The 26,042-nt window shown below is 37.3% G+C and overlaps 1 protein-coding gene across 1 annotated transcript in view; it reads left to right on the top strand.

The window, feature by feature from the left end:
- SYCP1 (synaptonemal complex protein 1) overlaps window positions 1-26,042 on the top strand; it is a gene marked incomplete at its 3' end in the record, with an annotated part of 71,380 nt that overhangs the window by 25,225 nt on the left and 20,113 nt on the right. The window contains exons 13-24 of the mRNA XM_083360198.1: window positions 5,357-5,424; window positions 6,888-6,949; window positions 8,229-8,333; window positions 9,523-9,626; window positions 11,548-11,665; window positions 12,201-12,271; window positions 19,038-19,119; window positions 19,814-19,876; window positions 20,330-20,392; window positions 21,161-21,223; window positions 21,653-21,769; window positions 25,716-25,826. Of these exons, the coding sequence (XP_083216324.1) occupies window positions 5,357-5,424; window positions 6,888-6,949; window positions 8,229-8,333; window positions 9,523-9,626; window positions 11,548-11,665; window positions 12,201-12,271; window positions 19,038-19,119; window positions 19,814-19,876; window positions 20,330-20,392; window positions 21,161-21,223; window positions 21,653-21,769; window positions 25,716-25,826 (1,027 nt within the window). The remainder of the gene's footprint in view (window positions 1-5,356; window positions 5,425-6,887; window positions 6,950-8,228; window positions 8,334-9,522; window positions 9,627-11,547; window positions 11,666-12,200; window positions 12,272-19,037; window positions 19,120-19,813; window positions 19,877-20,329; window positions 20,393-21,160; window positions 21,224-21,652; window positions 21,770-25,715; window positions 25,827-26,042) is intronic.

The raw sequence follows: 26,042 nt of genomic DNA, 5'->3' as shown, positions 1-26,042 counted from the left end.
AGGGTGTGGCTGCTCTCAGAACTTTGTGACGAACAATAGTTTAAACAACTTCTGGAACTCTGCTTCTTGTTTCAAACCCTGGTCTGAATTCTTGGCAACGCTTCTGTACATCTGCTTTTGGACTGTTTGTTTGGACGTTATCTCATTCCAGCTGACGTTTGAGGTAACGAGCCTATTTTGCTGCCAAGGCCTTATCAGAAGGCAATTAACTAAAGCTTGTAGAATTTACTCTTACTAGTCGTGCCTGCTTGTCTGTTTTTACTCCGGGAGGGGGGAACAGAACAATAGGTGAACTTTTTGCTAGTCATTTAACTAAGATGTAGAAAGCACATCACAATAGTAATGGGAACTTTATCCTGACATCAACTGGGAGACAAACTTCACCAAGTGGAAGATCATACAGGTTCCTGAAAAACCTAGCAGACAAATTTGTCTCCCAAAAAAATGGAGAAGGGAACAAGGGGATCAGACATTCAACTTAATTCTCACAAACAGAGATGAAATGTTAGAAGGTGTTGAAGCTACAGGAACCTTGGGGGGGTGATAATGTAGTATTGGAATTCAACATTATGTAAGCACAAGCAATAGAACAAAGTCAAATGAGTCTTGGTCTTTAAGAGAGCTAATTTGAATAATTAGACCTTGGGAAGGATTCCATGGATGAGAATCATCAAAGGGAAAACAACCCAAGAAGCTTGGGAAATTTTTAAGAGGCCAGCCTACCATAATACCAATGAAGAAGAAAAATAATTCTGAAAAGAAACCAGCATGGCTGCATAAAGAACTCTGATAAATTGAAAGACAAAAAGGACAAGTATAAAAAGTGGAAAGAGGGCAGAATATCAGCAAATAGCCCCACCCTGCATAAATGAAGTGAGGAAAGCTAAGGTTTAAAATGAACTAAGGTTTGTGACAAAAGTCAAAAATAACATAACTTCTTTCAACATGTAAAAAACATCAATGGAACAATTGGCTCATTAAAGGGAGAAAGTGGTAAGGTGAGAAGCAACAGGGAGAAAACTGCTTAACTTGTTTTTTTGCATCTGTCTTTACACAAAAGGAAAAAACAGTTCAACCTATCAAAAATAGTAAAAAAACAGATTAGGAATACAAGTTAAAATAGGCAAGAAAATGGTAAGTGAGCACCTGTCCACCCTAGACAAGTTCAAATCACTAGGAGTTCAAATCTGGATTACACCCCAAGGTTCTGAAGGAACTGGCAGATGTGATCTCAGAACCACTGAACTATATTTTTAAAAGATCTGGAGCACTGGGGATCTACCAGAGAAGTGGAATAGAGCTGATATAGTTCCCATCTTCAAAAATAGATCCAGGAAATTACAGACCTATCAGTCTGACCTCAATACTTGGGAAGATTCTGGAAAAGATAAGCAATGAATCAGTGAACACCTAGAGGTAAACAAAGTAATAACCAAAAGCCAGTATCGGTTTCTCAAAAACAGATCACGCCACACAAATCATATTGCATTCCTTGACAAAGTGACAAAATTAGTGGATCAGAGGAATGCTGTGGATATAATTTACTTGGACTTCAATAAGGCATTAGATAAATTACACCATAACCTACTACTTGATAAGATAGAAAAATGTGGGTTAGACGGCATCACCACCGGATGGATTTGTAACTGGCTGATCAACTGCACTCAACATGTACTCCTCAATGGAACTGCATCTACATGGAGGGAAGGGTTTGTTTTAGGCCTGTACTCTTCAATATCTTCATAAATGATTTGGATGAGGGGATAGATGGGGAACTCATCAAATTTGCAGACTATTTAATACCAAGCTGGCAGGAATAGCCAACACTGCAGAAGACAGGCTTAAGATACAGAAGGATCTTGACAGACTTGAACATTGGATGCTATCTTACAAAATGGAAGTTCAATGGTAAAAAAAGTAAGGTTCTACATTTAGACACGAAAAAGTGCACAGGTATAGTAGGTGGTAGCTGGCTCAATAATAGTAACAGAGGGAACGGAGTCCTAGTGGATGCTCACTTAAATATGATTCAGCAGTGTGCTGCAGCTGCCAAGAATCCAACACAGTTCTAGGCTGCATTAACGGATAGCATCAAGATCACATGAAGTGTTAATAGCACTTTATAATGCCCTGGTAAAACCACACTTGGAATACTGCATCCAGTTTTGGTTGCCACTATGAAAAAAAGATGTTGAGACTCTAGAAAGAGCAATGCAGATGATTAGGAGACTGGAGGCTAAAACATAAAAGAACAGTTGCTGGAATTGGGTATAAATTGGGGTGCACCAAGGCCTTCTTAAATGGTACAGGAAAAAACCCCTCCTGTACTGATGCTTTAATCCAGGTTACCTCCTGAGGCTTTTACCAACCAGGAGGGATGGGAATCTAATAAGCAAGTAGTTGCCTTAACAGCCCCAAAGATCCTGTCCAGTTTCTCAGGTCCAACAGGATCAAGCAGTTCCCAGGTAATGTAGCAAATCCATTTCCCAGGTACCTCCAATGGACCCGTTCCACACTTGGATTCAAACAGAACGGATCTGAGCAATTTATCCATTAGGTGTTGAACAAATTCCTCTGCACAGCCCTATTTGATTGTCTGAATTTCCCCCTTCCCAAGGAGGGACCAAGTGAGTAAGACTGGAGAAATAGTTTTCACCACTCTTATCACCTTGAGTTGGCCTTAATTGAGGCTGTGACTCATGTCCGGTCCCTCTGCTCCTCCATAAACCACAGAGAGTTTCAGGACCAATAGACCAGGAGAGGATGCACAGGCTTTATACTGTCTACAGCCTCAGCCACCACCTGATTCCAGGTTGCGGCCAAAGCCCCCACAGGGCCATGCAGCAGAACCCCCAAGATATCCCTTAGCTCTTTCTGAAACCTGAGCAGGTCCATTTGCCACTGGGGGTGAACCATTCAAATAGGACTGCATCCCTGTGTGGCAGTGGAAAACCTTACAGCCACCAGGGCCTGGTCTGTCCACGACAATGGATAATTATGTATCTTACCAGATCACATTGCCATGGCTTTGACAAGAAAATTATATCCAGAGTGTGACCTCTATCCTGCATTGGATTTTGGATGATCTAGAATAGATCATCCCATCAGAATGAATATTACAAACTGTTAAGTCTGGTTTAGGAGCTAAATCCAATTGGGTATATTAAAACCTCTGCTGTGATCTCTAACTCTTAGCTCTCATGTAGCATGTACTGAAAGAGGTCCCATCAGTTTTGTATTCTGGTCCTCCCAGCCACAGGGCACAGATTTGCCAAATTCCTCATACAACGAATAATAGAGTGAGACTACAAAATCAGGGAAATGGCCCAAATGGTCCCTTTCCTATGCAACATCATTCTCCTGGAGATATGATTGGCCCTTGTTGCTTTTTATTTTTTCCAAAAAGTCCAGAAAATGTGGTTTATTTCAGGAGCCCTGAATGGAGATGGAGTGGATCAAATGAATAATCTGATTGTTTTGCTGCTGCCATTTGGTGTTGGGTAGGGTTTATAGTTTTTATGTTTTGGTTTTTAATGTAAGCTACATGGAGTTACGCAGGGATGCGGTGGCTCAGTGGGTTAGGACGCTGAGCTTGTCGATCGGAAGGTCGGCAGTTTGGCGGGTCGAATCCCGAGTGCCGCATAACAGAGTGAGCGCCTGTTACTCGTCCCAGCTTCTGCCAACCTAGCAGTTCGAAAGCACGTAAAAATGCAAGTAGAAAAATAGGGACCACTACGGTGGGAAGGTAACAGCGTTCCGTGCGCCTTTGGTGTTTAGTCATGTCGGCCACATGACCACGGAGACGTCCTCGGACAAGCGCTGGCTCTTCGGCTTTGAAACAGAGATGAGCACCGGCCCCTAGAGTCGGAAACGACTAGCACGCATGTGCGGGGGAACCTTTACCTTTACCTTTACATGGAGTTACATGTGAGCTGGGCAATCATATACTTTTGTTTAATAAATAAAGAAGGTTTAATTGATCATAGTGTAGATTTTGCTTATATATGTGTGTGGTAAGATAATCCTTGAGTTATGAATGTGTTGGAACCTACCAATTACATTTGCAAAACCAGAGGATGTTAATTGAATCATGTTAAGTGAACTGGCCCCCATCCAGGTCACCATAATGTATTCAGTAAATGAATGCATGGGTTGTTAAGTGCGCATAGGATACCTCCAGGGTGAAGGAACAAAACCCCATGCCTGCAACATCCCAAGGCCTCCCCTCAATCACTGAGATATCCCATGCTCTGCTTCCCACAGCTGCTTGGGAAACCTCTGCACCCAGTCCCCCTGTCACTGATTGCTCACTTACCTTTCAAAGATCTCCAGAGCTCAGGATTCCGGGATAAGAAAGGAAGACAGACTGTTCCATTGCTAAGCCATGTGGCAGAAAAGTGGCTTTCTTTTTCTGAGATGCTAGGAAAACCTCCCTTTTTTTGTCACTAGACGCTAGCCTTCCATGCCACAGCAAAAGCAAATGGGGAGGGAGAGAAATCTTTCCCTTCCTTGCCATTTGCCTTTAGTCCCTTGCTATTGGTGGCTGGAGGGAAAACAAGGAAGCAGCCAGAAATCTCTTCCTTTAGAATAAGCTTCTCTTAGATGCTGGTCTCTGCAAACTAGTACATGCACAGCTAATGGTCGATGGAGGGAAGTGATGAGTTTTCTGGCTGCTTCCATGATTTCCCTCCAACCACCAATAGCAAAGGACCAAAGATAAATGGTAAGGAAAGGAAAAATGTATTTCCCTTGCCATTTGCTTTCACTATGGAATGGAAGGCTAGCGTCTAGTGACAAAAGGAAAACAGGTTTTTCCAGCATCTCAGAACAAGTTGACTACTTTTCTGCCACGTACCCTAGCAAGGGAGTAGCCTGTTCTCCTTTCCTACCCTGGCATCCTGAACTCTGGTGATCTTCAAAAAGTAAGTGAGTGATCAGTGACAAGTGGAGGGGACTCAACGGGACAGGATGGGGGAGAAATAGGAGGGAAGGGCATGCTGTAAAGTCTGCAGTCAGTCATAAACACAAATGACTGCAGGAATACTGCAACATTTGTAATTTCTGGACCGGGTTGTAAGTTCTGTTGTACCTTTGAACTGTCATTAAGTGAGCTGTCATAACTCGAGAACTACCTGCACTTTAGATTGTTATAGGAAAAACAGTTTACTAAATACAGAATTAGAATGGTCACTTAACCACTCTGCTGTATCTCAGCTTTATAGCCATATTTATTTATTTATTTCTGCAATTCAATGAATTTTTAATAGTTATATAATAACACATGCTGAAGTTATTCATTCACACATAATTATTTTTTCTTTAACAATTCATTGAACATTTCAATTTTTTTTAAAAGGAAAAAGGAATTGAGAGATGCCTCAGATGCATTAGTTTTGGAACTCCAAAATAAATCATCTGAACTAGGTATGTTGAAGAACTGAAAACAGAGACATTGTTCTTTAGAACTACTTGAAACTGTGATAGTGTTAATTTTGTGTATATCAATTTTACTGTTCATCTTATATCATGGTCACACTGCATTAATTATTCATTAAATCAATTTATATAGCCACCCATCTCACAAACAAACAACTCTGGGTGGCATATAACAGAGCTAAAAATAATAAATAAATATATTAAAATACTTTAAAAAGTATATAAAAACTAAATAAAAAATAATAGATGAAGGAAAGTTTAAAAATAGTGGAGCCATTTCACTAGTTCACCCATTTCTTGGAGCCCCCAGACCTGCTGGCAAAACCAGGTCTTGGGAAACCTCCAGAAGTTCAACAGTGGCAAGGCCAAACTCATCTCAGGGTGGAGAAGACTCCACCAGTGAGAGGCACTACAACAGAAAAGGCCCGCTTCCTAGAGCCTGCCAAGTGTAGCTACCTATGGAACAGACTCTTCATCATGCCCCTTGTGCTGCATCTGGTAGGACAGGCAGATGAAATAAGGGAGAGGCACACAGGTAGACTTCAAGTGACAATGGCAGTTGGGAACAGACTTTGTCGCTAATGATGCTGTTGTAAAGTGATACCACTTTGCTTAGTAGCAGTGATGTCTGCAATCCTGGTGGTTATTAACCAAATCTCACAGTCATTGGCAATTTCCTGCCAACTTCCCACAATCAAAATCAGTGGGAAAACTGGCAGGAAGTTGCAAGTCTCAGGCAGGCAGGTGAGTGGCTGCTGTTGAGTGGAAGAGGGATCATGGAGCTGCAGGGATGATGTGAGAGGGTGTGAGGAAGAGTTGGGAAGAATGTAAGGAACTGCATGAGAGGTGCGGCATAGGTCATGGAAAGTGCATAAATGTGCAAAAGGGTGCACAAGAAGCATAGTATAAAGGATTGCTCAAGAGGCTTGGGGAGGAGGGTGTGCAAGTAGCACAGAGGGGCTAGGGGAGGCTGCACGGGTAGGGAGATTGATTCCAGCAACCTGGAACCATCCCTGCCAGTTTCTCCATTGATTTTTTACTTTTTAGCCTTTTTTGTGGCTTTCTGAGCATGCATTCACCTATGGATTTTTTCAAATTTTAAAGAAATATGAAAAATATATAGGAGAATGTACCATTGAGTTAAGGATTTTTGAAAGCTCAGTCTTCTGGTTTCTTGGAAATATCTGACTATTCAGATTTCTGTTATTGCTTCTTTAACCATTCAGCCATCCATCCAGCCTCTTTATTTTGGTCCTGTTCACATTTTGTCTTGGATATACCCAGTTTTTATGTGAGATCCTGAGCACATTATACTTATCTGAATATGGTCCTTGATTGAAAAAAAACAAATGAGTCTATCAAAGAATGAATAGAAATTTAAAAAATAAGTATATGTAATTTCATAATTGAAAATACTACATTATATTTTTTTATGTTTGAATTAATTGCAGAAATGATGACCAAGCTGAAAATTGATAAAGAAAAACAAATTGAAGAATTGGAACCAGTCTTAGTAAGGGATTTCTAATATATTTCTAATATATTTTCATTCCACTAGCTGACATCATTACATCTTTCATCTATTGAGAATTATGTCTTAAAACCTATTTGGTTTTTTTTAAGAAAGCACACAAACTATTAAGAGCTGATATTAAAGGGTCCTGATGTGAATTAGATGCTCAGGCAATCCATGTAGGTAAAAAATATTATCTAGGAAGAGACTTGCCATCTCCTTTGCTGTGGTACAGTGAATGAAATAAAACATCTTGGTGAGAGTTTTCATTCCCACTAATGTGGTTGGGTTTTTTTGGACAGAGGTAGCTCAGTGATTAAATTAAGGGGCATGGCTTGCTAGATCCTTTGTATTGCTCCACCTACTTATGGAAATATGATCACCAAAAATCTCAACTGATCAGATAAACCACACTGAGAATACTGCATTTAGTTTTGGTCACCATATTATAAAAAAATAGATGTTGAGACTGCAGAAAAGAATAACAAATATGATTAGGGAGTTGGAGGCTAAAACATGAAGAATGGTTGCAGAAATTGGTATGTCTAATCTAGTGAAAAGGACTGGGGTGACATGATAGTGTTCCAATATTTGAGGGTTTCCACAAAGAAGAGGGGGCCAACCTATTTTCCTAAGTACCAAAAAGCAAGATAAGAAACAATGGATAGAAACTAAACAAGGAGAGAAGCAACCTAGAACTAAGGAAAATTTCCTAACAGAACAATTAACCAGTGGAATGGCTTGCCTTCAGAAGTTATGGGTGCTTCACCAGTGGAGACTTTTATAAAGAGACTGGACAGCCACTTGTCTGGAATGGTATAGGGTCTCCTGCTTGAGCACAGGGTTGGACTAGAAATGTCCAAGGTCCTTTCTAACTGTTCTGTTATTCCCAAAGAGCTAAGAGCCAAATCAGCCTTCAGTCCTTGGTATGCAGGAAGAGGCCCAGGAGGGATCCTCCCTAAACCTTCACAGGATGTATCTGATAATTATGCAGGGTGTGTTTTAATCTGAAAAAGATTTCTGTGTTATCAGCAGGCAGCAATAAAGAACGCTGAGCAGTTTATTGTGTTGTTCTTGGTTCCTTGTATCTGACACTTACCCTCTTGATATTCTTCACTCATTCCTCTTGGAAATACATATACTCAATGATATGGCAGCAAAGCAGGACTTGGGAAGGGGTGCTTACAATGTTAGTATAAACAGAATGGTTGTAACAGTAATAAAATTAACACTTTGTTCATTTTGTGCCAATTTTTAATTTACTTTAATTTTTGAATAGGAACAGATCCAAGAATTTTTACATGGAAAACAAATTCTTGAGAAAACCATTGAGAAATTACAAGAAAGAGAAAGAGAGTTAAAGGACACTCTTCAGACAAGAGAGGTATTGTAAGTTCTGATAGATTTTGATGTTTACATATTATTACAAAAATATAGCTTGAAATATCTTCCTCTTTAACATAATTGTATGGTGTACCCTTCATCAAGCTTGAATAGCAGATAAGCCTGAAATTGGAAGCATACATTTCTCTCTTTATGACTATCTGCATCTACTCAGTGGGTATTTCTTTATTACTTTTATGTCATTGTCAGAGGTTTAGAAGTGGCAAGGTATGCAGAATTTTTAATGTACAGTTCTCCCATATATGACCAATAATTGTTTTTACTGTTCATAATAATATGTCAGAAAAAAGTTACTGCACAATTTCATATAGGAACTATCTATCTGGAAGCAGCTAGTGACACACATATCATCTCCAGAGCTTTAATAGCTAAATTAATGTCAGACAGGCCACCATTTAAGTTGTTATTAGGAAATATAAAGTACTTGTGTTCAGGCAGTCCTTGCTTAATGGCCCTGTTTAGTGACTAACTGAGGTTATTGCAGTGATGAAAAGATAATTTTATGACCAGTTCTCACACTTACAACCATTGCAGCGTTCCCATGGTCACAAGATCAAGATTTGGGTACTTGACAGGTATTTAAGATCATTACAGATCATTACAGTGTCCCCAATCACATGATTGCAATTTGTGCACTTCACTGTCAGCCTCCAAAAAGCAGATTAAATAGAGAAGGCAGAATTAAAATCACAAATCACAATAACATAATATCTCACTTAACAACTGCAAGTGGAATGAAGTCATTAGCCCATTGCAGTCACATGATGTCTTACTTAATGAGTATGTCATATAGCCAGGGTGTTGTGGTTGTTAAGTGAGGACTGTCTGTATGTGACAATTTATGGCAATTTAAAATTTCATTTATGTTTGTAATATGAACAGTTAGAACACATAATGACCACATTTGGGACTTGAATTTTAGCTAGAAGTCAGTGGTTGTGATCAGATTTGATTTTAGTTAGGTTTTATGACGATTGTTAAGCAAGTCACTGCAGTTGCTAAGTGAATCAGTTGTTTAGTGAACCATGTGGTCATAAAGGCAAACATGTTTGATTCAATGGGCTTTTTTAAACCAGAAAATGCCAAAAAAGTTATATTGTTTAAGTATGCTAATGATGTTATTGTAAATGGTATGTTGTAAAAGTACATTCATGCATTGTTACCTGCAGAAAGAAATACATGATTTGGAAATGCAATTGTCTGATGAATTCAAAAATAAACAAAATTGCTTTCAACAACTTGAAACACTGAAAGCAGAGCTTGAAAAAGAAATGTACGTACTTATATTAATATATGGTTAACATGCTATTAGTTATGAAAGACTTTTATGATTGGTTTACATTTAATATATAAAGGACATGCAAGATATAAGGTAAGGTAAAGGTTTCCCCTATTATTATTACAATAACATAACATAAAATAACATAATGTGTAGAGGTTTCCCCTGTATGGTCAGGAGGCGAGGCTCATCTCCGTTTCTTAGCTAAGGGAGCCAGCATTGTCTGAAGACATTTCCATGATCATGTGGCCAACTTAACTATATGGAAATGCAATGACTATATGCCAAGGCTCATGGAACGCTGACCAAATTGGTACCTATTTATTCTACTCGATTTGCACACTTTCAAACTGCTGGATGGACAGTAGCTGGGGCAAATAATGGGAGCTCACCCCACCATGCAGTGCTCAGGTTTCAAACCTGGATTGTCAGGTTTAATTGTTTAACTGCTGAGCGATCATGCCTTCAATATGCAGGATATAAATATCTTAAATAATATATATTATTATGTTACATGAAGAAGAATCTACTCTTAATATTTTACAAGATTGTTTTTATTAAAATAATTGTACATAGCTATTGTTTGGAAGGTAGTTAAATAATTTACTAAGGGTAAAGCCAGAATATAAAAATTATTACTTCTTTTTTAATTCCAATAATGCTGTGGTTTCTGGATGTAAGTAAATTTGTATTTTGAAAACAGTTACTGAATTTGTTTCTTTTACAACTTTTTAGCATTTCATTACTAACATTTTCATAATGCTAAACTATAATAATATATCTCAAATGATGAGAAAACATACAAGCATAAAATTTGGGGGAAATTGGGTTTTGCAGCTGCTGTTTTGAAGTGACTGCCAGTAGAGCACACAATTACTAGCATTTCCATTTTTCTCAGATGCCTTTTCAAAAATGCTGGTATGATTAATACTATGATGGATTTTACTTTTACTTTTGGAGGAGCTCTTTACAGCCTTTGCTGCCTGTCTACCATCTTGGCTCCTCCACTGTGAATTATAGTTTTATTTAGAAAGAAGATGGGATGGATTTTAAATAATTGCCCTTTAAGTCCCATAATATATTTAGATGATATAGTACTTTGCAAAAACCAAAATCCAGTGCCCTTTTATAAAGGTCCAGATTTTCCAATCTCAGAAAGATATATATTTATTTAATTTGTTTTTGCAGAATCAGTCTTAAAGTTTTTAAAATTTCAGAAGAGCCCTAAACCCTGACAAGATTTATGCCCTTCCAAAGCTGTTGTTGAAGGGAAATTGTGGGATTCCCATCTAAAGAAAGATACTGTAGGTTCTATAGTGAAGGAGTTCTGAAATATTAATCCACATTTTTTTATATTGCCCTTATTATAAATGTGTTTGGTTGCAGCTAGCTTATTATCTAGTTATATTTTGAGGTCAGCCAGATTCATTCTCTTTAGAATTGCTACTGTTTGATCATTGTGATTTTATTTCACTGAACATGTCTAAGGTCAGTTGTTTTGTTTTTTGCAATTTGTAAAGTATGCCATACTTCGACAATATCAGTTTTACAGTGGTTTTTAGCTGCAATCTCAGAATGTGTCTGTTTTTTGTTTCTAAATTGGTCAGTGAGCATAATAAAATTTGCTATTATTACTCATACAATTTTAAAATGGCATTATTTGATGAATAATTTCTTTCAGAAGTACACATAGATGTGGTCTTAGTATGAAACTTGTCAATTTAAAGAAAAGTATTTGTAGTGGTTTCTATGCTAGGTGCCATTAAATTGCTATTGGAATCAGAGTTCCTTAGCTGGTCTTATATCAGTGTTAGATCTACTTGGTACATCTTGTCCCGTGATGTTATTTCAGAGTAATTTTATATTAAAAAAATGACAATATAAATAATTGTTTCTAGTATTATTATTTTAACAGCCTAAAGAATAAAGAGTTAAATATGGAGTGGAACAAACTTTTATTTGAGAAAGAACAAATTATAACAGAGAAAAAGATGGTGGATGATGAACTTCAAAAATGTAAAGATAATATTAAGGCAAGTTCCTGACTATACTTTTTAAACTAAACCATCTACCTATAGATAGTTTTTGTGCCAGTAATTGTTTTTAATTTCAGAACTAAATTATAATTGTGTACTTCCAATGCATCTTACTGTGCCTTCACTGTTTCCTAAACATGGATAAGAATGGAACTTAAATGACTAATTTTTTAAAAAAAAAAGACTGGGAGGTGATCTGAGTGAACTTCCTTTCTTTTTCTTCCATTCAATCAATTTTTAGAGTGCTCTGACAAGTTTGTACAGTTTTCTTGGCAAGAAAAATGATTTAAAGTGGTTTGTCACTGCTTCCTTCCAAGGGCTGAGAGAAAGTAATTGGCTCAAGGTTACCCACCTGATTTTTGTGCCCAAGGCAGGAGTAGAATTTATGGTCTCCAAAGTTCTAGTCTGATGCTTTAATATATATATATATATTATATATCACACACAAACACACACACACACACACAGAGTCATATATACTTAATTTATAGTTTTGCATTTTCTACATTTAGTTGCTTGTCTTTTTGTTCAGAATGTTAAAAATACAGATGAAGAAGCCAAAAATCAAATTAACGTTTTAAAACAAACAAACCTCCTATTAAGGTAAGCCAGAATAAGAATGTTTACTGTGGTATGTTCAATAAAATTTAAGTTTCAAGTTACTATATAATGTTCTTTTTGAGAATAGATTCTAATTTCATAGTCCTATTCTTACAATATTTACTAATACCTTTTCCTAATGTAAATTTGTATGTATGTATGGATGTGTGTATATATGTCTCTTTCTCTCCGTGTGTGTGTTTGTGTGTGTATGCATGTATATGTATTCATATGTATAGCTTTAGAATTAAAACTGCCTTGTTGTGGCGAAGGGGCTTGCATAATTCAATGAAGCTATGAGCTATGCCGTGCAGGGCCACCCAAGACGGGCAGGTCATAGCAGAGAGTTCTGACAAAATGTGATCCACTGGAGAAGGAAATGGCAACCCACTCCAGTATCTTTGCCATGAAAACCCAATGGACAGTACCAAAAGGAAAAAAGATATGACGCTGGAAGATGAGCCCCTCAGGTCGGAAGGTGTCCAATATGCTACTGGGGAAGAGCTAGTACTAGTAGTGCCCGAAAGAATGAAGCGACTGGGCCAAAGCCGAAAGGACGCTCAGCTGTGGATGTATCTGGTGGTGAAAGGAAAGTCCGATGCTGTAAATATTTTTTCTCCATAGGAACCTGGAATGTAAGATCCGTGAATCAAGGAAAGCTGGACATGGTCAAACAAGAGATGACAAGACTAAACATTGACATCTTAGGAATCAGCGAACTAAAATGGACAGGAATGGGTGAATTTAATTCAAATGACCATCAGGTATACTACTGCGGGCAAGAATCCCTCAGAAGAAATGGAGTAACCTTCATAGTCAATAAAAGAGTAGAAAAAGCAATACTGGGATACAATCCCCCAAATGACAGAATGATCTCAGTTCGAATCCAAGGCAAACCATTCAATATCACAGTAGTCCAAGTCTATGCCCCAACCACCGGTGCTGAAGAGGATGAAATTGACCAGTTCTATGAAGCCCTACAGCACCTTATAGAACTAACACCAAAAAATGATGTCCTTATTATCATGGGGGATTGGAATGCTAAAGTAGGAAGCCAAAAGATAACTGGAATAACAGGCAAGTTTGGCCTTGGAGTACAAAATGAAGCAGGGCACAGGCTGATAGAATTTTGTCAAGAGAATACGATGGTGATAGCAAACACTCTTTTCCAACAACCCAAAAGATGGCTCTACACATGGTCATCACCAGACGGTCAACACAGAAATCAGATTGACTATGTGCTCTGCAGCCAAAGATGGAGAAGCTCTATACAGTCAATAAAAACAAGACCAGGAGCTGACTGTGGCTCAAACCATGAGCTTCTTGTTGCAAAATTTAGGTTTAAACTGAAGAAAGTAGGGAAAAGCACTAGGCCACTCAGGTATCAATTAAATCATATCCCTGTTGAATATACAGTAGAGGTGTCAAATAGATTTAAGGAATTAGATCTGATAGAGTGCCTGAAGAACTATGGACGGAGGTTAGCAACATTGTACAGAGGTAGCAACTAAAACATCCCAAAGAAAAAGAAATGCAAGAAAGCAAAATGGCTGTCTGAGGAAGCTTTGCAAATAGCTGAGGACAGGAGAGAAGCGAAAGGCAAGGGAGAAAAAGAAAGATACACCCAATTGAATGCAGGATTCCAGAGAATAGCTAGAAGAGATAAGAATGCCTTCTTAAATGAACAGTGCAAAGAAATAGAAGAAAACAATAAAATAGGGAGTAGAGATCTCTTCAAGAAAATTGGAGAGATGAAGGGAACGTTTCATGCAAAAATGGGCATGATAAAGGACCAAAATGGCAGGGACCTAACAGAGGCAGATGAGATTAAGAAGAGGTGGCAAAATTACACAGAAGAACTATACAAGAAGGAGCTTAACGTCCCTGGTAATCACAATGAGGTGGTCACTAACCTCGAGCCAGACATCCTAGAATGTGAAGTGAAATGGGCCTTAGGAAAGCTGAGCAACAACAAAGCTAGTGGAGGTGACAGTATTCCAGCTGAGCTATTCAAAATCTTAAAAGACGATGCAGTAAAAGTGCTACACTCAATTTGCCAGCAAATTTGGAAAACTCAACAGTGGCCACAGGATTGGAAAAGATCAGTTTACATTCCAATTCCAAAGAAAGGCAGTGCCAAAGAATGTTCAAACTATCGCACCATTGCACTCATTTCACATGCTAGTAAAGTTATGCTTAAAATCCTACAAGCTAGACTCCAGCAGTATGTGGATCGAGAACTACCAGAAGTACAGGCAGGATTTTGAAGAGGCAGAGGAACTAGAGATCAAATTGCCAACATACGCTGGATCATGGAGAAAGCTAGGGAGTTCCAGAAAAACATCCACTTCTGCTTCATTGACTATGCTAAAGCCTTTGATTGTGTGGATCACAACAAACTGTGGCAAGTTCTTAAAGAGATGGGAGTACCAGACCATCTTATTTGTCTCTTGAGAAACCTATATGCGGGTCAAGAAGCAACAGTGAGAACTGGACACGGAAGCACTGATTGGTTCAAAATTGGAAAAGGAGTCCAGCAAGGCTGTATACTGTCACCCTGCCTGTTTAACTTATATGCAGAGCACATCATGAGAAAGGCAGGGCTAGATGAATCAAAAGTTGGAATTAAGATTGCCAGGAGAAATATCAACAACCTAAGATATGCAGATGATACCACTCTAATGGCAGAAAGTGAAGAAGAACTTCACTCTTGTTGCGAGTGAAGAAGGAGAGTGCAAAAGTTGGGTTGAAACTAAACATTAAGACAACCAAGATCATGGCATCCGGCCCTCTCAATTCCTGGCAAATAGATGGGGAAGAAATGGAGGTAGTGACAGATTTTATTTTCCTGGGCTCCAAGATCACTGCAGATGGGGACTGCAGCCAAGCAATTAAAAGACGCTCCTGGGGAGAAAAGCCATGGCAAATCTAGACAGCACACTAAAAAGCAGAGACATCACCCTGCCAATAAAATTGCGCATAGTTAAGGCTATGGTCTTCCCAGTTGCAATGTATGGCTGTGAAAGTTGGACCATAAGAAAGGCTGAGCGCCAAAGAATTGAGGCCTTTAAACTATGGTGCTGGAGAAGACTCCTGCGAGTCCCTTGGACTGCAAGGCGATCAAACCGGTCAGTCCTAGAGGAGATCAACCCTGACTGCTCTTTAGAAGGTCAGATCCTGAAGTTGAAACTCAAATACTTTGGCCACCTAATGAGAAGGAAGAACTCACTGGAGAAGAGCCTAATGCTGGGAAAGGTTGAGGGCAATAGAAGAAGGGGACGACAGAGAAAGGTGGTTGGATGGAGTCACTGAAGCAATAGGCATGAGCCTAAATGGATTCCAGAAGATGGTAGAGGACAGGAAGGCCTGGAGGAACATTGTCCATGGGGTCGCGATGGGTCAGACACGACTTTGCAACTAACAACAAAAAAAAAAGTAAAACACCTTTTATTGTCCAATACAAAACAGGATAGATGTTACAGTCTTATGTTATATATTGGAGTGACATATCAATTTTATATAGGTTGGTTGTGAATGTTAAACTGGGAAACTGGTTGACAAGCTAAAGATGGCCATTATTCAGATATGTATATATTTCTTACATAGATTAATAAAGAAACACCATATTCCTGATTGTTCAGATTTTTTGTATTGAAAGTGCATAATATATACACACAAATGTGGCATAGTGAAGTAGGTTGAGAAGAGTCAATTTGCCTGTCCAAAAGAAGTTGTGAAGGAAATTAATTTAAAAGGGAAGAAAAGAAAGGAAGATCCAGAAGCAGAAGAGCTTTGAAGCTCTATGGTTCAGCTTCCTTACTTTGTATTTCAAAACAGCTCTTCCAATCATTTAGGCAAATTTTGTTGTGAAGGAGGCTTGTTTGACACAGTCTTCTGTCTTCTATATCTTCCTTCTATTTCTCTAATAGGACTGATTTACCTAAAGTTTTATGGTCCTGTGAGAAATTCCAATTCCAACCTTTAATAATTTGGACTCTTGTGGGAGGCATACTTTTTTTGAATGTGGTACAAGGATGGAGTGCATAATAAAAAGTAAGAGCAAATAATAAAAACATTAATCCTTGAACTCTCAACCCATCTTGCCACTTCTTCAGGAGAGTGATTAACAACTGGTTCTCCCTCTTACCTGTGCCAAGAGTAACAAGGGAAAGGGTGGCAGAGGGTTTACAATTGCTTCCTTGAATCTATCTTGCATAAATGGTTAATTAATCGGATTAGAGCTGGAAGGGACCTCCTGCTCAAGCAGGAGACTCTGTACCAGGGGTGTCAAACTGCCGGCCCACGGGTTGGATGCATCATCCGGAAACCACGCCCACCCCATTGCTGGCAATGGCAAAACTGTTCCAACTTGTTGCGCGAGGGCATGTGACGTCGCAAGTTTGACATGTCTGCTCTATACCATTTCAGACAAGTGACTGTCCAGTCTTTTCTTTAAAAACTTCAGTGATGAAGCACCCACAACTTCTGAAGGCAAGCTGTTCCACTGGTTAATTGTCCTCACTGTTAGGAAGTTTCTCCTTAATTCCAGGTTGCTTCTCTCCTTGATTAGTTTCCATCCATTGTTTCTTGTCTTGCTTTTGGTGCTTTGGAAAATAAATTGACCACCTCTTCTTTGTGGCAGCCCCTCATATATTGGAATACTGCCCTCATGACACCCCTAGTCCTTCTATTTCTAGACTGGCCATACCCAATTTCTGCAACCATTTTTCATGTTTTTGTCTCCAGGCCCTTAATCATCTTAGTTGCTCTTTGCATTTTTTTCAAATTCTCAACATCTTTTTTGTAATGTGGTGACCAAAACTGGTTCCAGTATTCCTTATGTGGTATTACTAAGGTTTTATAAAATGGTACTAATACTTCATGTGATTTTGATTCTATGCCTTTATTTATACAACAAAAGATTGTATTAGCTTTTTTGGCTGCTGCCACACACTGCTGACTCATGTTTAACTGATGATGTTTAATTGATTGGCTCATGTTTAATTGTGAAAAAGCTATTGTGAGAAATAGCTGAATTCTGTTAATATAGATTGAAGAATCACTGCCCTATTCTGAGTTGCCATGTATTTTAGAGAAACAGAAAGTTGTATACCACTACTCCCAATTCATATTTATAGTGTATATTATGTGCATTATTTGGCTACACTGATAGACTTTGATTAACAATCACTTGTTCAGCAAAAGTTAAAAATTATGATGGTGCTGAAGGAGTAGTACTTATAATCCATCCTCAAAATTCTGGCCATCTCTGCAGTCACTCTCATGATCCAGACACTTGGTGTCTCATGGTCATGTGATTACATTTGTAACCTCTGCCAGCTTCCCACAAGCAAAGTCAATGGGGAAGCTAGCAGAGACGTAAGTGAAGTGTCATTGGTGCTCACTGAGCTTCATTGTTTTCTTACAGATGTTTCATTATCCAAACACCTTCCATGCTAGTAGGGAGTGGAATTTACTTTCATTTTCTATTCTAGTGGCTTGCCCTGTTTGTGTTGGTGGGAGGGGCCTTGGTGATGTTTTCGATGGGCTGTTTACCGTTAGCTTGTTTGTCAGTATCTCAATTGTAGTATTGTTTGCTTCATGATTGTTAGTCTAATATTATACTTGGTGTTAATATCTGCTCATTTGGGTTTTGATTGCTGATAAGGTGTTTTGGTCTTTTGTTCCCCTTTTTAGCTTGTTCATTGTTTCTTTTGAATGGAATGCAGATGTTGTTTATGTCTTTGTCTTGTTGCTAGATGATTTGTCTTGAGTGTCAGGCTTCCAGCAATTTCTGGTTTTGTCTTGGTTTAGAATGGTCACAGTTTCCCAGTTGAAGCTGTATTTAAACTATGATTAAGTCTGTCCATGTATTGTGAAATTAAGGAATTTTCATGAACACCAACTAGAAGTCGGAAAACATGATGAAAACTCTTTAAATTCACAACATGTGGATACATTTAACCATAGTTTCAACTAGGGAACGGTGACCTCCCTAGACAAATTAAAATCCAAAAATGCCAGAGAATTCCTGGAAACTTGGAAGCCTGGATCTCTAACCCATTATATTTGTTATGGTCCCTTCTAACTAGTTCAGAGGTTCCCAACTGGGGGTGCCCTCTTCCAGGGGGTGTGAAAATTTGGGTTTAGAAGTTTCAAAATTATAGTGTATATGCATAATTTGCTATTTTGAACTTTTGTAAGGTACAAGAATATATCAGAAGCGTTCTAGGGGTGCGGGGTATAAAAAAGGTTGGGAGCCGTTGCCCTAGCTTTACTAATATTATATTTTCAGATATCAGACAAAAGGAACATGGGATGCTGTATCATTCCCTTGCCAAAAGCCTTTCTAGCATTTTATTTGAACTATTGAACTAAATGTTACTTTCCTGAAGATTGTATTTCATTTAATTAACAACTTAAATCAGAAGGTCCTTTCTCTGTTACATCTTATTTAGGAGTAAATATATCCTGATGGATGTTGCTCTTTATAATTTTCATTAGGGTAGATCTTCACAATTTGGATATAGCAGTACGTCTTCACTAGCATCTCTAATAGTGATTGTTCACTTAAAAAATGCAATAGATAAGGGAGCAGATAACAAAAGGAAGGTTTTGTTATCTGTGCAAGCATGATCACACAATATATCAATCTAAAATTATTAGATGAGTATGAAGATATCCATTTCTGCATGAATTTAGCAATGTCTTCATTGTAAATATTTTATAGATGCAGGGAAGTAATTGCATTTATTTTTTTGTTACATAGCAGTGAATTAGAGGAAGTAAAGGAGAAACTAAAACAAAAGGATGAAGAAGTAAAAAAGAAAGTTGATGAAAATGAAGAAAATGTATGATATCACACTGTTTAACATAGAAATGTTAATATATGCAAATTATGATAAAAAGTAGTACATAGTATGTGATTCTTTGCAAAGAATGAATGCTTGTGTAAAGATATGAAGATTCCTGTGCAGAAAAGCAAGTTTCAATTACCTTTATTATATTGATATGAATTGGGAATATATTATGAAAATTATAAAAATAATCTGGTGTAGTGGGACTGGGATATGAAAAAGTATGTGTGGAAAAATGTAGAGATGGGGTCAAGACTGTATAATTGGTGTAAGAATGCTCAATACAACAAAAGCCCAAATCATTGGTTCTATTTCCAGTTATATTTAGTGCAGTTTCTGAGAAACAACATGGAGAATTAACATATTTTGAATTTGTTATATAGATATTTATATTTATTTAATTAAGAAGGGTCAATTATAAATGTGGCGCTTTCATCACAGTTTACTTTTAAAAAGCATCATAGTTTAGAGACTACCAAAAATATTATTACGTAATGATTCATGAATTAAATGGAAAGGAAATGTTTATCAAACAATTAATGTATTAGTCCTTCAAATGCCATTAGAAAATTAAAAAAATATACATCTCCACATCTGTTAAAAAAGGTTCTCACAGTTTTAAAATAGAATAATGAAAATAATAGTGAATTTTATAATATATTTGTCAACATTTATAATATCTTTCTAGGTTAGAAATATTGAAAATGAAATTTCAAAAAAGGAAAAACAACTGAAAACATTAGAAAGCAAGGTATGAAAATATAAAAATCTACCTATCAGGCTTTATATGAATTTCGATATTTATCCATTTTTTTGAAGTTTTTCAGGATGTATCTTTGAATCAAACAGAAATGTATTATTAATTAATCACTGAAAATGTTTATTGCAACTTTTGTTTTTCTATACATTTAATACTTGTAATCAAAAGTAATAAATGAGTAAGCATTCAATGTACACAACTCATATATCTTCCTTTGTTTCAAATAAATATTTGGGCACATGCTTAAATTGCATTTAATCTCAACAAATGGTTTGGTTTTTATATTGAAGATAAAACAGTTTTCAGACCTGCAGTCATAGCAAGTTTTGAATAAACCATAATGAGAAGAAATATTTCAAATCAGCTATCCAAACAAAAGGATTACATCTAGAATAATTATGTGATATATTATTACTGTTTGAAATATGTGTTAAATACTTTTAGGTTAATACTTTAAAGAAGCAGATTGAAATGAAAATCAAGAATATTGAAGCACTACAGCAAGAAGTAAGAACTGATAAACATATAAGTATACATAATTCTTGTATAAAACATAGCATATACAGTATCTATTAAATTTTTCATTCAAATTTGCCCTATTAAAGTTGAAGACTAAATGTTTCGATCAAATCAAAATACAAATATTTTGTAAATATAATTTAACTGCATGTACATTTTAAAAATAAGTATAAAAATTACTAAATTGTCAATGGAATATGGTAATTCAAAATGTTATCTCAGTTCACATGAGTAGCTTAAAGTTTATTCTGTAATGTGTTAGAATAAATTCTGGCTTTGTATGGAACTGGTAACTAAAGAAGTCCCTTCCCCTTTTAGGGACAAAATAGAAGTGGGAATAAAGTAGATACTTGTATTAAATATCTGTAAAATATGTGTGCTATATATGCATGCAAGAATGCTTTTTTTTTCCTTTAAACTTTCAACTATTCCACTTGTAGGGAAAAATGATATTTCAGGCTATGGTATATTATGATTATGTTACTACAATGCAATGACGTTTGATCTAGATTTAATCTGGATTCCATATTATTAACCAAAAGATTTCTATAAACATAAATGAAAAATAGGAACTGAAGATAGCAAGGATACAGCAGGAGCAACTCCTTGTGATTGCTGATTGCTTCTTAAAAGAACTGCACTTTTTCATGGCTCACATGATGTTGGGCAGAGTTAATTTTATTATAGTTATAATTGCATAAATATTGGTGTATAATTAAATGTATAAATAAATTTTTCATTAATAATTGTTACTAGAATAAAAGCTTGAAAAAAAACCTTGCATCTGAAAGCAAGCAACTGAATATTAGTGAAGGAAAGGTAGGCATACCTATTTTTTCATCAGTAAAAAAAATTGTAAGAATAATACAAATTTGAGGAATTAGATCTGCAAGGTATGGTACATGATGGCATTTAACAACAAAAAATGAATTACCATTTTACTACTATGGCCTTCTCAGGGATACAAAGTTTAAACAATAATTAATCCATTATTTCATGTCCTTCTCAATTCCTCAACTACTTTGGGATCCCATTTGGAAATCGTTAAGATTACCATATTTGAGTTGCAAAAATCTATAAAACTTAGGAATATATCACTACTTCTGTAGTTTGCTGCAAGGAAAATGCAGAAGCAGAATTCATATTATAGAAATGTACGAAAAGTTGATAGGAAGTAAATGATGCTGTTTGGACATAGCCCTTGATTATTATGAATAGGAATAAACTTGTTTTTGTTTTTCTTGAAAGGTGAATAATTTCCAATTAGAGTTAGAAAACATAAATAAGTTACACAAAGAAACAAGTGACAACTATAAAAATGAAATTGAGATGGCTAAGACAAATGAAAAAAGACTTCTCAAGGAGGTGAGAATTGATGTTTTTGGTATTTTATAGAACTGCACAATTTACTTTGCCATACTTGTATACAGTATTTCATTGTATGGTTTGTGTTTATGAGTTCTTTAAAGGTTCACTATTTGTTAATGTTGCTTTGTCTTCAAAATGTTCTCAGGAAATAAGATGTAGAAGACTGATATGGGATGAGTGAAGAAGCATTATATTTCATCTTTACAATTAATTTTAGAAGCAAATTTCTAAATTTTGGGAAAAGGGGGAAGCTGAGATAGTTCTTAGAAACTTATGCAAAATTGTATATAGAGAGAGGATTTAATGAAACAATGAATGCCATTTTAAGCCAACAACAGCAAACAACCTTTAGCTTTAATCTGTCTCTCTTCCATTCCTATAGACTCATGGCCGTAACTAGGATGTTGTAGTCTTAAACTTTAATCAAAACACTGTATAGCATCAAAGTTTTAATAATGAGAGCAAGAATAAATGCTTTCTTCTCACATCTACAGTTTGATAGGGGACAAAATATCTTTTAGGCTTCTCTTTGGAAACAAAGGTAATTACCGTATTTTCCGGTGTATGAGACGACGGTGTATAAGACGACCCCCGACTTTTGAGAAGATTTTCAAGATTTTTCGTCTTATACGCCAGAAAATACTTACATGCCAGTTGCCAAGTGTCCGACACAAGCCCGATTCAGCCCCGTCTGATGCAGATGGTGCAAAGCCTCCCTTTTGAAGCCCAAAGGGGCTTTTCCTTCCACCCACCCTTTGGAATAAACGCAAGAGCTGCGTTCACATGACGCGCTCTTCCAGGCCAGACTCTGCAAACGGCACGCCAGAAGCCGCAACCACTGCGGGAACTCCGAGTCCCCGCCTTTTGGCAGCCTGCACAGCTGAGCGCAATCTGGCTTTGAGAGTACATTTGCAGACGGAGCAGCCGCTGCGTCTGGAGCCAAGCCCCACCCAGGAGGTGGTCGGCCAGGCGGGCCCGGAAGACGCGCTGGAGAGCCGGGCTTGGGGCGGCCATGCCGAGGCTGGCTGGTGAGGGCCGCTACGTGGTCTGCGGGCAAGAGGGGCGCCAGGCCACCAAGTACCGCTGTCCAGACTGCCGGGAGAGAGAGCGGGTAGCAGGGCGTGCTCTGCTTATGCTCAGATGCTGCTTGGGCAAGGGGGAGGGGCTTCCTGCTGCTCCCGGGGTCTAGCGTTTGCAAGGGGGAGGGGAAAGGGCTTAAAGGCTCTTGGGGGTGGGAAGGGAGAGACGTTGGAGGGGGGACTGGACTAAGGAGGCTTGAAGTTGCTTTGTAAGAACGGGTGCGCTTGATTGATTTATGTACTATTTTCTGGCGTATTATTATTATTATTATTATTATTATTATTATTATTATTATTATTATTATTATTATTATTATTATTATTATTTAAACCTATATACCGCCCTTCTCCCATAGGACCCAGGGCGGTTCACAAGGCGATTAAAACAATATAACAATACAAAAGTTAATAACAAATTAAAATAAATTAAATTATCCTTAATTAAAATCTAAAACCCTTAACTCTAATTAAAAAACCCAATTACAATAGGTTAAAAATTAAAAGTTCTCAGTCCTGGCTGGAAAGCTCAAAGAGCCAGGTCTTCAGGTCCCGGAGGAATGAATGAAAATCTGGGGCAGTCCTGAGCTCTACGGGTAACTGGTTCCAAAGGGCAGGTGCGCCCACAGATTAGGCCCTCCCCTTGGGTGTCGCCCTCCGGCAATCCTTTGTATAAGACGACTGGGCGTATAAGACGACCCCCCAACTTTTGAGAAGATTTTCATGGGTTAAAAAGTCGTCATACGCCGGAAAATACAGTATCTGACAATTTCAATACAAATTTCAGCTTATATTGCTGATAAAATACAATAAGGTCTAGTGTAGGGCAAAAGAAAGTATTACTATATTAAATAATGAGTTTATAAAATGAAAAGGGAGCAATATTACAAACAGATCACAACTGCAAAATAAAATTAACCTTGCACGTGCATCAGATGCTTCTCTGTCCAATCTCAACTTATTCCCATTTTCAAGAAGAGAAAACAAAATAGAAAAAAGTATTTATATCCCACCTTCCTTCTAATTTTATCTATATCACCTACCTAGTGAGATAAATTGGGTTGAAAGTAAGTTATTGGCCCAAAATCAACAAGTGAACCTCTGTAGATAAAGGTAGATTTAAATCTGAATCTGTATATTCCTACCTTAACAACTACATCACACTGGTTGTAGGTATACATTGGGATGTTTTTTGAATTTCTGTGTTGCATTGTTGAGTGTCTCTTTCTTCCCAGAGGATGATGCCTGGCTTTGAGTTCAATAGGAGAGTAAAAGGCATCTGGATAATCTCATTTCAACAACAATAAGAACAAAAAACTTACTGAAAATAATAAATATTCCTTTTATTTTCCCTTGTGTTTACCAAAGATACAGATTGAAAAGCAGAAAAAAAGTTATCAGTGAAAAAGTTAATAAAATGGAACAGAAGCTATCATTATTATATCTGGAATGGAGGCCTTTCTTGCACTAAATTACACTGGATAATTTTGCTTTGTACCTGGCCTTTCCTCTTTAGTGATGGTCGTTGAGAAGGTTGTTGAGACACTTTCAACTACAAAGTGTCCCAGAGGAAATGAATTATCTGGTTTTTTAGGATTCATGCACCAAAATGGGATTGAGGCAGTACTGGTTGCTCTGATAGATGACATTTATTGGGGCTGGCTGGAAGGAGTGCACTATTTATAGGTCATATTTAATTTGTTGATGGCATTTGATTCCTTGGCCATGTATCCTACTGATATATCATTGGAAGTTGGGAATGGAGGCATATTTTAAGTGGTTTTGCTTCTGCATTAGACAGAAGTTCTAGATAGTTGTCGGGGAAGAGTGGTCTACTCCTTGGGCAGTCCCTTATGGGCTCTCCCAAGTATCTATTTTTCCAACTGTTGTTTAACGTCACTATGAGACTGCTGGATAAGTACATTATATCAGTTTGGGGTGACATATCACTAGTACATTAATGATACTCAGTTGTACATCTATACGTTGAACTAAAAAGCTGTCAAGGTATTGATTGGCTTTACCCTGATGGCAGTGAGCATCTGGAAAAGATGAAACAAGCTGAGGTTGAACTCAAACAATACAAAATTGTTACTTGTTTGGAAGTTATCTAGTTCTTTGTTCCTTTTTTAAGTCTGAATGGGGAGCCACTCCTGAAGAAGCAGCTTTGTGATATGTCTTCCTAGATTCCCAGCTATTGGTGGATGGGCAGGTGGAGGCTGTGATCAGGAGAACCTTTCTCCAGCTTTGCTTGGTGTGTCCATTGCAGCCCTACCTGGAGCAGGAGTTTGTAATGGAAACTCATATCCTCATCACCTTTGCAGTGCACTCTGTATAGGAGAACATTTCAATATAAGCTACAGCTGGTACAGGATACAGCAACTCTTGCACTGAAAAATAAACACTATCATATTAGAATCATATCTCCAAGTGTCTTCAGTATTATTTTGGAACATTAAAGCCATTAATGGCTTGGTTCCTAGATTCTTGTAGAACTGTTTTTTATGAGTAAAAATGTATGTATGGGAATGGCGTAATGGAATAATGGGACTCTGGCCAGAGTTAACCTATAGGGGATAAAAATTTAAGGAATAATAAATAATATTTCAGTTATGTTTCCCTCCTAAGGATGTATAGTAGTAGCTCCATATCAAATACAGTCAGGATAGATTCAAATTCCAAATGCCTGTTTGAAGCTAAGGTTGCCTTATATTGATTGGTTTTGTCTGAGCATTCAGAATATATGACTACTGAAAATTACTATATTAAAAATATAGATAATTCAATGTATATTAGTTTAATTAAATTCATTTAATCATTTTCTCTCATTTAAACACTTTCAGTCATATATTTTGTCTTGTTACTAGATAGAAACAATGAATTCTTTAACAAATGAAGCAATGGCAATGCAGAAAGAAATAGATATTCGATGTCAGCACAAGATTACTGAAATGGTAGCACTTATGGAAAAACATAAGGTAAGCATAGTCTTTTATTTACATATAAATGATAGATAATACAATGTTGACCAATACCATGTGCTCCCATAAACCTTCACTGGTGCAGACCAGGCTCCCTATCTCATTTGTTTAAAAACATGTTAACAATATTCAAGTTGAAAACTGGTATTTTGAAGGCAAATCACCAATATCTACCATCATATGTATTTATAGGAATTCCCTTGAGCTCCTGAA

Source organism: Vipera ursinii (assembly GCF_947247035.1).
Source record: "Vipera ursinii genome assembly, chromosome: 3".
Taxonomy (NCBI): domain Eukaryota; kingdom Metazoa; phylum Chordata; class Lepidosauria; order Squamata; family Viperidae; genus Vipera; species Vipera ursinii.
Note: the sequence above shows the minus strand (reverse complement) of the source record. Positions and strands in the feature narration are given on the sequence as shown.